This window comes from Amphiura filiformis, chromosome 11 (genome assembly GCF_039555335.1).
Source record: "Amphiura filiformis chromosome 11, Afil_fr2py, whole genome shotgun sequence".
Classification (NCBI taxonomy): Eukaryota; Metazoa; Echinodermata; class Ophiuroidea; order Amphilepidida; family Amphiuridae; genus Amphiura; species Amphiura filiformis.
Window position 1 is genome coordinate 51,858,474 of NC_092638.1, and position 12,780 is coordinate 51,871,253.

Here is a 12,780-nt window from a genome sequence, read left to right on the forward strand (position 1 = left end):
TTTCGCCAAAAGTGGGAGAAAATGTGACAAAAGGTCCACTCTTGTGCTCTATCACCAAACTCACTTTTTGGCTCTTTTTATTGGAATGAAATAGCAAATTAAAGGAGGACCTTTGTGGATTTTTTGGGAGGTAGCATGGGGAAGAGGGGCTACTGCCACACCCCTCCCAAGTACAGGCCTGTTTCACTTTCATGTATATGTACATTGTAACATTGCAATGGATTCTCATTTCCATTTTATAGAACATTGATTTTGGCTGTTATAAATATAATATGAACAGTAACAACTAACATACACGTGCAATAAGATACAGGTCAGGGTATATACATACATCTTCACTACATGATAAAATTAGATTATGTAATTTTATTTGATTCGAGTCAGGGTGGACAGACTGCATCCTGTATTACATTTAATTCAATCATTTCAAAATTCAATGTTTTTATGATTGAATTTCTCAGTTTCATGTGCATAATATCACTTGAATTATTATTTAAATGTCACATTGTCATTTTTAAACCATTCCTATTTCCTAGCCTTGTACTGTAATGAATGGAAAAATATCTACATTTTTATGTATACAGTGCAGGTTTACATAATAATCAATAATAATGACATTTTCCAATTGTTCAAACAGGAAGTCTCCAAATCCTTGCAAACAAACACAGGATTTCCATTCATTCTGAATTCGTGACCCGTGACAATCTAGGCCATGGCCACAAATCGTAAAAATTTATTCAATGAAAGTGGTGAGTGCCAATGCAATCACTGTTGCCAACAAGTTCACGCAATAACTGCTGAATTCGGCTAACTTTGAACAAGCAAACAAAACAAATTTGGGCTACTTCTCACTCAGTGATCATTTATAGGTTGTGTTTTTCTAGCAACTCACATGGTGGTATATTGGCATTAACAGTGCCAAAGCATCACTGAACAGAGTTAATATGCATAGTGTGCTACACTGCTTATTCTTGCCAGTTTGACTTATTTGTTTGGGAATAGGATTAACAGTATTAATTCTTAATGAATTATTTTATATTTGGAATTTCTTTGAAACTAATGAATGTAGAATTCATCAGTTTGTAACTAAGCATGGGCATCACCAGTGTTTTCCATATCGCGTATCGTGGCCAAAAACAAATCGCGATATCGGCTGTATCTCGATGTTGTTTAAGCTTCCTTAAGTTTCAAAACAACTTGAAAACAGAAAACTTGACCTTCTAAAATCACTCAATTTTGAGACTATCGCAAAGAAATTACTTACAGTAGAACAGAAAATATGCTTTACATAAATTTTATTTCATATTCTAACAAATTAACTTGGATATATAAGTTAAGTTTTGCTTCAAAACTTGCAATCCCACCATACATTGTATGTATGTAAGTCGCCATGTTGAATTTGTCACTTCGGGGGACCGGACCGCAATGCATTACTGGGAAATAATTTCAGTCGCCATATTGAATCCTATACATCGTAGGCACATCGTTGAAAGCTTAAAAAATATTGCATCGCGATTTTGACAATTATATCCCGATATCATCGTATGGTGCGATATCGCCCATGGCTATTTGTAACCCTAGATTCCTTGCACCATAAAATATTATCCCATTAAAGTCCAACTGGAAATTCTAGTTGTAAAATTAGAAAGGAGGGGATGGAAATGTAATCAAAAACGTAATATGAATCACAGAAATTTAACATAATATGACAATCTGCCCACAAATTTACAAACAAACTCTTATATAGTGTACTTGACAAATTGACATGCTTCTTGCTAATAATATTATTATGTTTTAGGTTTATAAACTAGACCTCAATGCTCCCTCTTTGCTGTGAAACATGAACAGTTCCAAAAACCAAAACATGGCTGGATTAAAAAAAAACCCACATACTACACCCCTTGATAAATTTGATATTTTTCACATTTTGGAGATATAACAGTCCTCGAAGTAAATTTTTTAAATTTAATGATATAGTCTTAAAGTGTATGTAGCTGGGAGGAAAAGCCGACGATCAATTGAAAATTTTGACCTTTCATCTTGATGGATTTTTTTTCCCAAAAGACCTAATTTTTGTGGGTGTTTTGGGAAAAAAATCCATATCTTCAATACGAAAGGTCAAAATTTTCAATTGATCGTCGGCTTTTCATCCCACCTACATACTCTTTAGGTAGAAATCATCAGATTTATAAAGTTTACTTCGAGTACTGTTAAATATCAAAAATATCAATTTTTAATGATTTGCCATAAAATGTGTATTACATTGCGAATTTCAAAAAATCAAAATTATTTGATATCAGAAGGCCATTCTTCGTATTCAGAATGCAATTCGATATGTCTGATGTGCTCTAATGTCCCACAATAAATACTGTCCAAATGTTCATACCCCTTCCCTTAAGTTTCCAATAAAGTAAATTAATCTTGTAAACCTTGTACGTGTATAAGTGATGGCCAAATATTTGTTCAAAGTGACTGCAGACTATTTAGTCGTCAAAATGTGGTTCTTCCCCAGTGCATTTTTACATGCTTTTAAATATAAATATTTAGGGTTAGGCAGTTCATTTTTTACACTCTTTTGAATAGGGATTTAAGGTTAGGCAGTTCCAATTTTTACATGCTTTTGAATAGGGATTTTAGGGTTAGGGTTTAGTTTACAATTAGGGTTTTGGGTTAGGGTTTAAATAACCAAAAATATCTAGAAACAAGGTAAATAAGGTCATCCAAAAATGAAAGTTCCCATAGTGCAATTGGATTTGAACACAGGTTCATATACCAGCAGGGGTAGCATTAGCCTCCAAATTTAAGGGGTCCAAATTTGTAAATGTAGGGGTCCTAGAGATCTTTATCTACACATAATAGTCCCAAACAAAAATGTTTGGTAGACTCATAACCGGTGCGATCTTACCTTTCCGATGTTGATTAAGATACTTCTTGCATCGATCCCGAGATGCGGAAAAAACCAATAGTCATTTTGTCCCACATAAATGAATAAATAACAAAAACCCCCCGATCCCCCGGTGGACTCACCCAAAAGGTGACGTCACACCATATGATCGCCCCTTATCCGACTTGGGATCCCCTACTCGGACCAAACTTGTAGGGGGTGGCGGGGTCCGGGATAATCAACATCGAAAGGTAAGATCGACCGGTTATGAGTCTACCAAACATTTTTGTTTGGGACTAGACTCAGTACACCGGTCGATCTTACCGTTTCCGATGTTGATTAAGATACTTTGCATCAACATCTGAAAGATCGATCTAGCAAGTAACCGACGGATGGAGGTACAAGATTGGTCAGCACCTGATCAGGGATCGGGAGCGGCTAACGATGGTTTTCGCGAGGTCAGAAAATATGTTCCCCAACGGTCGGGAAACAAAAAAGACCACGCGATCACAGACATAAACCTCCTTACTTAATAAGTTTGGTGGTTAAGAATAGCGACACTGGTTCTTACCATGCTGAGTATTCTGTATAGTCTGAAAACCTGGTACCCGTACACCACCGTATTGTGATCGCCGAACAATGTCCCGGTAAACCTCCCGCCCGCCTCTGATTACTAACGTAAACGGAAGTATCGAGAGAAGGGCGTAAGGTGGCTTCCGGGACACCGCCTGCTAGATCTCCTCAAGGGACAACCGAACGGTATACCCAAGATGATGAGATAGCTCGTGTCGAGTGGGTCGTGGGACGCTTGAAACCTTCGCGATCCCCCGGACCCCACCAACACCTGGACCAGCCATTGCGACAGCGGCTGGACCGAAAGGCTCTGTAAGGGTGATGAATGCGGTCGTGAGTCCTCGCAAGGCTTGTGTTCGGAAGAAATAGTGCTGCAGCGCCTTATCGGACACCCCAGCCTATCTTTGGCTTCAGCCGAACCTTGCCCAACCCTGGGATTGAGAGGGACGAATGTCGGTATGCACCGCGCCCGCTCGTAGTCACGAGAACAGAGCGACGAAACAGTGACGCTCCAGTGTTTGTAAACACGGAAGCTAACCTCGAGACCGCAGTGCAACTCAGCACCGCCGCCGTCCGAAGCCAACGCCAAACCGAAAGCCATCTTGAGAGTTACGATTTAAGCGCCGCTTTTGACGGAAGGTCAAAAGGGTGACCCTTAAAGTAATCTAAGACTGTGTTGGGATCCCTTAGGAGGATCACTTTCCTTTTGGTAGACACTCGCTGAACATACCGTCGAGGCGTGAGACTAATAAGGTAACCATCGGCTATGATAGTCTAACCCGCCTCAAACCTCGGTGAATGGAGAGGACAGCTGACTTATAGCTGGCCCAAGTGGCCCGCTGAAGTCTTGCTTGGAACTTTTCTGTCAGAAACTCCGGAACTAGCAGCACAGAGGCTCTAGCGGGAGAGCTATTTGTCTCATTGCACCAAGCGTAGTATGGAGCCAGACTCTGCCTATACGTACGGAGGGTGGACTTCCGTCCAGCCCCGGCGATGAGAAAAACAGCTTCTGATGAAAAGTATCCCTCCGCTGCGTGTTCCCTGGTAAGGGCCATGCAGCTAACTGCAGGTGCTCTAGTGATAGACTGGTACCTCCGCTCCGGCATCCGGAGTAGATCTGGTACTGGGAGTGCCAGCGGCCTTGCCGCTAGCAGAATGACAATGCAGTCTTCCCACCCGATCTTGGCCACCACCCTCATGAGTAGTGAGATCGGAGGGACTGCATAAGCTGTCATCCTCCCCAGTCTATGGACAGAGCGCCCACGGTGAATGCTTGGGGTCCGCGACCCTTGAGCAGTACACCGGCAGTGGATGATTGCGATGAGATGCGAACAGATCTTTCGAGGGGTGGTACATCCCTTGAAGATCGCTCTGAGCGACCTGCGGAGCAAGGGACCATTCTGCTGGTCCCGACACCCTTCCTCGTGACAGATTGTGCGCGAGGATGCTGGTGACGCCAGCGATGTGTATCGCTCTCATCGTAATCTGCCTGAACTTGCACCACCCTATCAGGTGTCGTGCATGCAGGCTCAATCGTGGTGGCCCGGAGTCCCCTTGTCTGTTGGGGTAGGCTACCACGGTTGTGTTATCCGTCAGGACAACGGTATGTGATTCCACGATCACCTCCTCGTAAGCGAGGGAGGTTGATGTGAAACTCTGTCTCTATGGCCCCCATAGGCCCGAGACGGAGTCTCCAGGATGTGGACCCCCAGCCCCGCTTTTGACGCTATGGTCGCTACTACGTGACATACCGGGGTGCAGGAAACCTGACACCCTGGGTCAAATTGGGCTGATGGGTCCACCACCAGAGTTCCTCTCGCGCGATCTCCGACAACGGAACCGCGTGGGACATTTGGTGTCGACTGGGCCTGCAAGCAGGCTAGAAGGTGTAGTTGGGTAAGCCTAACGTAGGAACGGCAGTACAGTACGAGGTCTACCATACTGGCCATTAGGCCTACCACCTTCATCCATGCCACAGCGGGTTTTGCCCGAGACTCTGCCAAGAGTCAGGCACACCGCACCATGTTCGCCACCCGCCGGGTGAGAGCACCGCGAACCCCTCCGTGAGGGTGATCTGGGCCCCTACAAATAGTGGTGTTCGCGTCGGGACCACGCTGGACTTTTTGAGCTGATCAAAAATCCAGGGTCCCGCACCCACGGACTATCAACCCCATGAGACCCGTAGTCTTCAGTGGAGTGCGTCCGTGATATGAGCCAAACGTCCAGGTAGCAACTGATGTTGACACCCCTGTGCTTCAGGTACGCTGCCACCGCTCTGACCAAGAGTGTTAAACACCCTGGGAGAGATGGACAGGCCGGATGGCCGGTATCAAAACTGGTAATTTTGATCCTGTACCTAGAAGCGCAGATGCCTCCGATCTTGAGAGGCGATTGGCATATGCAGATAGGCGTCCGAGAGATCTAGCGATGTTGTTCCCATGCCCCTGATGGGGCAGGCTAGCACCGAGGCGAGAGTCCCCCATTCTGAACCTCTTGGGCCTGAAGAACGTGTTCAACAGCCTGCGGTTCCGGATGGGGCTCCCGCCGCCGGTCTTCCTTGGAGCCAATGGCTCCAAGATCACGCGTAGCGCGGGGGTAGACCGGGACAATCGCCAGCTTCGTGAGAAGCTGTGTGATCCCTGTCAGTAGTGCCCGACGCTGGGGGCCGCCTGACGGCACTACCGCGGACCTCTGAAATGTGCAGACGAATGTGGGGAGACTGGGTTGCCAGTCTGTAACCCCACTCACCACTGACCATACCCAGGCGCCAAAGAGATGGTTTCCCACCTCTGGGTGAAAGCCATAAGCGGTCGCCCACTGGGAGATCCCCTGTGGAAAAACCGCTGAGCCCCAGGAATGCTCTGCCTAGCTTCCCTTGGAAGAGCGCTTGCTCTTCTTCGGGCTTGCCAGCTGTTCCTGTGCTACCCTTGCGCCTCCCAGAAATGGGTGCTGCAGAGGTAGTGGGCTCGGGTACTGTTGGTGGTGCACGGCCTGCTGAAGTCGGAGCTCCTACCCATGGTTAGGGCAGTTTCCGACCTCTTCAGAGTGCTCCTGCGTTGGTAGCTTCTTTGCACGGTCCTCCACCGTAGCGCAGAAGCATCCAAAGAGAAAAAGGACCCTGCCTTTCCATCGCTGAGCGATTGGAGTGGCAGGCCCCTCCCCGGCGCTGAGTGGACACCCTATGGCTAGGCCCATGGAGCTCTCGTTGAGGCTAGCTGTTAGCACCGCTAATAGGCTCACTCTCAAGGAAGAGCTCAGATGTTGTCTGAGCGTGATACGCTTGACGACATCTGGGTCCCTCTCGGATCCCCTCAGGTAGGTCCCGTGGTCCTCCCGCTGCTACATCGCAGAGGAAGCGTGCAAGCACGCCAAGCGCCATAGCTCTACTGAGCTCGACAGCCCCACGATATCTACCCGTGAGGTTTGCGGGAATGAGAGTGCAGGCGCCCCTGTGAGGAAGCAGCAGCTGAGCATCCTACTGAAAGGATCCCTGGTCCTCCTCCATGGACTCCCCTTAGGGGGTGTCCGGAGGAAGATCAGTGTTGTTGTCGCCGCGGGGCAGCGGGGAAGGAGATTGTAGTGATGTCACTACCGTACTCAGCTTCTGACTTTTTCCTCGCCACAGTATCCGTGATCATGCTCCGATGATGACGGTAACTGAGGACGGGCATCTGAAAGCGGGTAAGAAGGCATAACCACTGTGTGGCTCGCCGACTACCTGCCAGCAGAAGAGGGAGAACTCCCGCAAGACCCTGAGGTATCCGCCATGGCACCACTGGGTCCGCGATGCTCTCGCAGCCGCCGCCCTAGCGCTTAGCAGCACGGGCCTACCCTGATCAAGATCTGGGTTAGCCCCATGCCGGCTGGCCTGGTCAACAGCTGATGTTGGTACTGCGTGGCCATCGCTAGGCGACACTTGCCACGGTGCTAGGCCGTGGAAGAAACACCCTGCGGCGGGTACCACGGGGCATACCCAGCCGGCAGCTGACCCTGAAAGGACCCGCCACCAGGGTAACCCCATGGTACTGCAGTACCAGCACCGCCCTCCCCCCCCCCTTGTTGCCACAGAGACTGTGGCGACTAAGGCGGGTGCTGCGGTACCGGTGCGGTATCAGCGTGGGTACCGTGAGGGTTCCCAACTGTGGACCGCTGTACCTCGCCACACCGCGCTCCCTGTTTGGGGATCAAGCTGTGTGCTGGCGTGGTACCGACGCTGTACTAGCATGGGTACCGGGAGGGCTCCCGGCTGTGTACCACTGTACCCATGCCTCACGGCGTTCCCCGCGAGGGGAGCAAGGCGGGTGTAGGGGTGCCGCGCTATACCGGCTGTCCCTTGGCTAGAGGGAGCTTGCCTAGTACCACGGGTAGCTGAGCGCGCATCCCCCCGAACAATCACCTCGCCACCTGAATAGGCAGCGCCAATCAATGGAGCTATGCCCTGTTGATTTGACAGTGATCGATCAAGAGAGGGTAATTGACCCATTGACGGTAATGGATCACCCACGCTCCGCTGGCTCTCGAGGACATAAGTGGGTTGTTGATCAGCTAGGCTGTTCAAGCTACTTACTGTACCCTCTAGAGCTTCGCGCCCAAGGTCGCTGTGTGTGGCGGACCACTCACGGCAGCTATGGGCGGGTGCATAGCGGCTACCACTGAAGTCAAGCCGTAGCTCGCCTTTGTAGCTGCCACCGAATCGCACCTGGGTCGCTGTCCCGTGAGAGACTCATGAGCCCAACCCCTGAATAATCGCCAGCCAGTCCCTGTGGACAGCCAGCAGTTATTCTAGGGCCCAGGGTATCACTCGGCGGTCCCGCCATGGAACGCTGCCGTGTGACAACCCCAGTTGGTTCTGCTAAGACTACACCCCCAGCGTTAGCCGCGGTATCGTCTCTGCTGACCCCATGCATGCTAGGGTTCAACCCAGGCAAGCCCGGGGTACCCTTGCATGCTGCCCGTCGCTGGCTACTACTGTGGCTGTTTGAGCCCGTGATATGCCTGCAACAGACGGGTGTCCTCCTGCTAAAAACCCGTGAGGATTTTCGCTAGAGGACTGGTATCCTCCTGCTACAAAACCCGCTCGGGTTTTCGCTGGTGGTTACCGCTCTGCTGCCTGCTACTTTGCTCCGACGTATAGTCAGTGCTTTCGCTGGCTGCTGAGCCTTTGGACGCGCTAACAGTCCCCGAAGGAACCGCCTGCTTGTCCGGGGACCGGAGCCCCTTAAGCAGACCTGCCATGACCCATAGGGGCTGTCACAGCAGAATCTACCGTGACGACTGGTATCCTCCTGCTGCAAAACCCGCTAGGGTTTTCGCTGGTGGTTACCGCCTGCTGCCTGCTACTTTGCTCCGACGATAGTCAGTGCTTTCGCTGGCTGCTGAGCCTTTGGACGCGCTTAGCAGTCCCGAAGGAACCGCCTGCTTGTCCGGGGACCGGAGCCCCTTAAGCAGACCTGCCATGACCCATAGGGGCTGTCACAGCAGAATCCACCGTGATCGACCTTACCAGTGCCCTTGGTAGATTTCTTCTTCGCCTTATGGCGATGACGGAGCCTATCCTAATCGTCAAGCTGGAACTCGGAGAGTCCTAAGCAAAAGAAAGACATCTAGAAGATCGTGAGCACTCCCTGTTGGTGAAACAGAGCGGGTGTGGGTCCCGCTCCGTCACCAGGGAAGGGCAAGCCCGACAGGGCCGAGGCGAAGCGAGGAGAAAAGGGAGGGGGGCACTACCCCCCAACACGCCGACTCAAGCCCAGTAAGCAAACCTGAGCACGGAGGCTGGTCGCTAACGTTAGTGGTAAAGTAAGGACTGGCTAACTTTATTACTAAAATGTCAGACGGGTCCCTACCAATCCCCACCGTATGAATATCTGATTAACTCGCCTTTATTGGACGGTAATGAAGACATAACGATAGAGTAATCACCCTAACATAGCAACAATAACCTACCGTACATGAAATACAATGTGTATGTACAAACATCTATTGTAACTTACAGGCTGCAATGGTTGTTTTACGTGGGAAACAAAATGAATGGCGCCAACGAGCTGCCATTTTGAATTGCTCGTGTGTCCCGTGATACAAACGGAGGCACGATATGTAGCTAAGTTTTGGATCGCTTTTTGTCACTTTTTCGCCAGAAAAAGCCGCCAAAACTATCCTCAGCCGAACAATACCGGTTTGGTTTTACCTAAGGTGTGAAACTACAACCGATATCTCGCCTTTGGTCGAGAAATTGATACACAGTGCTATGAACAATCGATAGGCACGCCTGTGTCAGTCGGAGACCAAGGAGGATAAGGGACGATCATATGGTGTGACGTCACCTTTTGGGTGAGTCCACCGGGGATCGGGGTTTTTGTTATTTATTCATTTATGTGGGACAAAATGACTATTGGTTTTTTCCGCATCTCGGGATCGATGCAAGAAGTATCTTAATCAACATCGAAACGGTAAGATCGACCGTGTACTGAGTCAGTGTAATTTTAAGGGGTCCACTGTAGCCTAAGTTACGTTAAAACTAGGGGGTCCTGGACCCCTTAAAATGTCACCCCTGTATACCAGATTTTAAATTTTCAGCCTAGTTTACAAACTGATCTAAAATGACCTTTGACCTCTGTTTGTGTCCTTGAACACCACCATGTCATGAAAGTTCCCATAGTGCTGCTAAGGCCCAAGCTTGGTTGCAATTGGATTTGAACTACCACATGATACCAGATAAATGTCATTTTCAGCCTATTTTACAAGTAACAAGTTGACCTAAAATGACCTTTGACCTCAGTATGACCTTGAACAATTAATTTACATGAGAGTTCCTATAGTGCAACTGTGACCCAAGTTTGGTTGCAATTAAATTTTAACTGTTCATGAGACAAGAATTAGAAGTTGACCTCAAATGACTTTTGACCTCAGTGAGCGACCATGAATAACACCATTAGGGACGCACCATTAGACTTCAAGGTGGGGGTTAGGAAGTTTTGAAAAGATAAAAATCCCCCATTACATGAGTAAAAAAAAAAACTTTCCCCACCAACACTAAAAAAAATTCGCAGCGAAAAAAAAATTCCCGGACCCCAACTTCCTAACACCCCCCTTGAAGTCTATTGGTTGGTGTGTCCCTTACATGACAGTTCTCATGGTGTAGCTATGGCCAGCAACAAGTGATTTGTGCTGAACTTTTTTTCCGCGCAATTTGCACTGAAAAATCAGCTATTTTTTTCTGCGCCAATCGCTTGTCCCTGGCAATGGTCCAAATTCAGTTGCAATTGGATTAGAACTATTTGTATGATACCAGATTTCTCGTGAGCTGCCATTTTGCTACATGGTCCTGTGTCACAACCTGGGGTACCTTTGTGTTACATAGTAAAAAAAATTAAATGGTTCAAACATTTTACCTACACATCTCATTTGAAGTGGTTCATCCTCCTGAGCATGTTGACACCTTTTTTATGGAAATCGGTTAAAAAATGAGAGAGTGCGGGCAAAAACAATCACAAAGTAGTGAGGATGTAACCCCACCTCTTTTTTCCGCATTTACAATCATTCTGAGCCAGTATTTGTCTTTTAAATGAACTTCTGTATTTATTTACTTGGTTTAGATGTCTGGGAGTCCATTTAGACATTTTTTTACTAGATTCAAATTTTTAATGGGGGTTTTAAATCAAATTTACGATATGAATCCCTCCCCCTAATCCTCCTCCCCCTAATCCTCAGCCACCCTTGGCACATTTCATGCCAAACGTCATAAGAAAATAATTAAAAATAATTTAAAACAGGGTAAAAACATGAGTAATCTAGAATAAATTAGCCTCAATTTAAGACCTAATTGAATCTTCTATTGAAAGAATACCCAAGAGACAGTGTTTTGAAATCCAAGCTGCACATCAAAATGTAACAAAGCCACCTTTTTGGATACCCCAGTATATTACACAGGATCACATGCATTCTACTCGCTAGATACAGCAGCAGGTGAGAAAAATTAATAAATATTTGTTCATGTAAATCAAACAAAACTTTCGATAACGGGTCTATACTAGAATTTTTATTATTGAAGTTACATTGTACATGTTGTTTTGAGGAATAACAAAGCTTTTTTCGGGAAGTTTTGAGTTTATCAGTGGTGGCGTATACTTTGATCAGCTTGTAATCGACGGGCCTTATTTATAACATCGCAGATTTTATATCAAAATATTTTATTTTGACAATTTTCTTGTGACATCTCGCCAGAAGCATCACAAATTATTAATCCAAGTCCTATACTTTAGTAGTCTACTTTCTTTAACACACAAAATAAAGACCAGGCAGGTCAACTAATAGCACTAATCCACTATTATTATTAACATCACCTGTTGGAACTCCAGGTCGGAGCTGGGAGTTTCAATCATTGGAACTGGGTGAGCTCAGAATAAAACCGGAAATCGCAGCTTTGGTTTTATATGTCAAATGTGCGAAAATTGAGCAACAAGCTCACAAGTGCAAGTCACCTGCTCGCTGCACCCTGTGTACTTGTCTCTTCAAAAAATTAAAATTGGTGAACTTTTGGAATTTCATTTTCAAGACAATTTGCTTGCTTTTTAAAACTCAACAATGTCATGATGTTACATTCATGACCATGATGACAGTCATCAGTTAAGCTGCCATGCCATATAATTGTAGTTGATAGACATGGTATGGTAGCATAGGTATGCACCAACACCAATACTGCATTGGCCATGGTCCATGCACTGTGTGTACAATCGCATTGCAATACCAATACACGGTATGTGTCCAGAACAACTTGTTAACCCAAACAAGACATTTAGATACCCATATTTCAGTAACAACAACCGCAAATTTCACCAAACTTGGCAATGATACTCACCAAACCATCCCATATGCTCCCTCTCCAATATAGTGTAAATCATGGTACCGGGGACCTACATCAAAAACTTGGCCACGGACGACCTCCGTGGTGGGTTTGTTGGACGCCATATTGGATGCGAAAGTGCTGGCGAGGAAGCGATTTTCATTGGCTTTAAAGAGTCACATGATTTCAATTAATTTATGATTGACGTCATGAGGTTAGACACTACTTCCAGGCGGTAGACAGCTCATTATAAAAGTAATACAAGTATGGAAGCCGCCATTACCCTGCCATCGCGTAGGCCTGGAACACTACCGCGATTTCTACCGGCTAAATCGCGTCCGTGCTCCGCGTCAAGTCATGAAAATTAACCGTAAAATCGCGGCTTGCTGCATCCACGGTTAGACTTTTTTCAAGTGCATTTTTTCAAATGTTGAACAGCTTTTTTAATACTTTTAATTATATTTTTTAGCGCATCCATGAA

The 12,780-nt window shown here is 46.8% G+C and overlaps 1 protein-coding gene across 1 annotated transcript in view; it reads right to left on the reverse strand.

Annotated features, from left to right (window-relative positions):
• LOC140164976 (mitogen-activated protein kinase 1-like) overlaps positions 1–12,432 on the reverse strand; it is a 74,608-nt gene extending 62,176 nt beyond the window's left edge. The window contains exon 1 of the mRNA XM_072188381.1: positions 12,315–12,432. Within this exon, the coding sequence (XP_072044482.1) occupies positions 12,315–12,424 (110 nt within the window). The 5' untranslated portion in view covers positions 12,425–12,432. The remainder of the gene's footprint in view (positions 1–12,314) is intronic.
• Between the last annotated feature and the right edge of the window lie 348 nt (positions 12,433–12,780).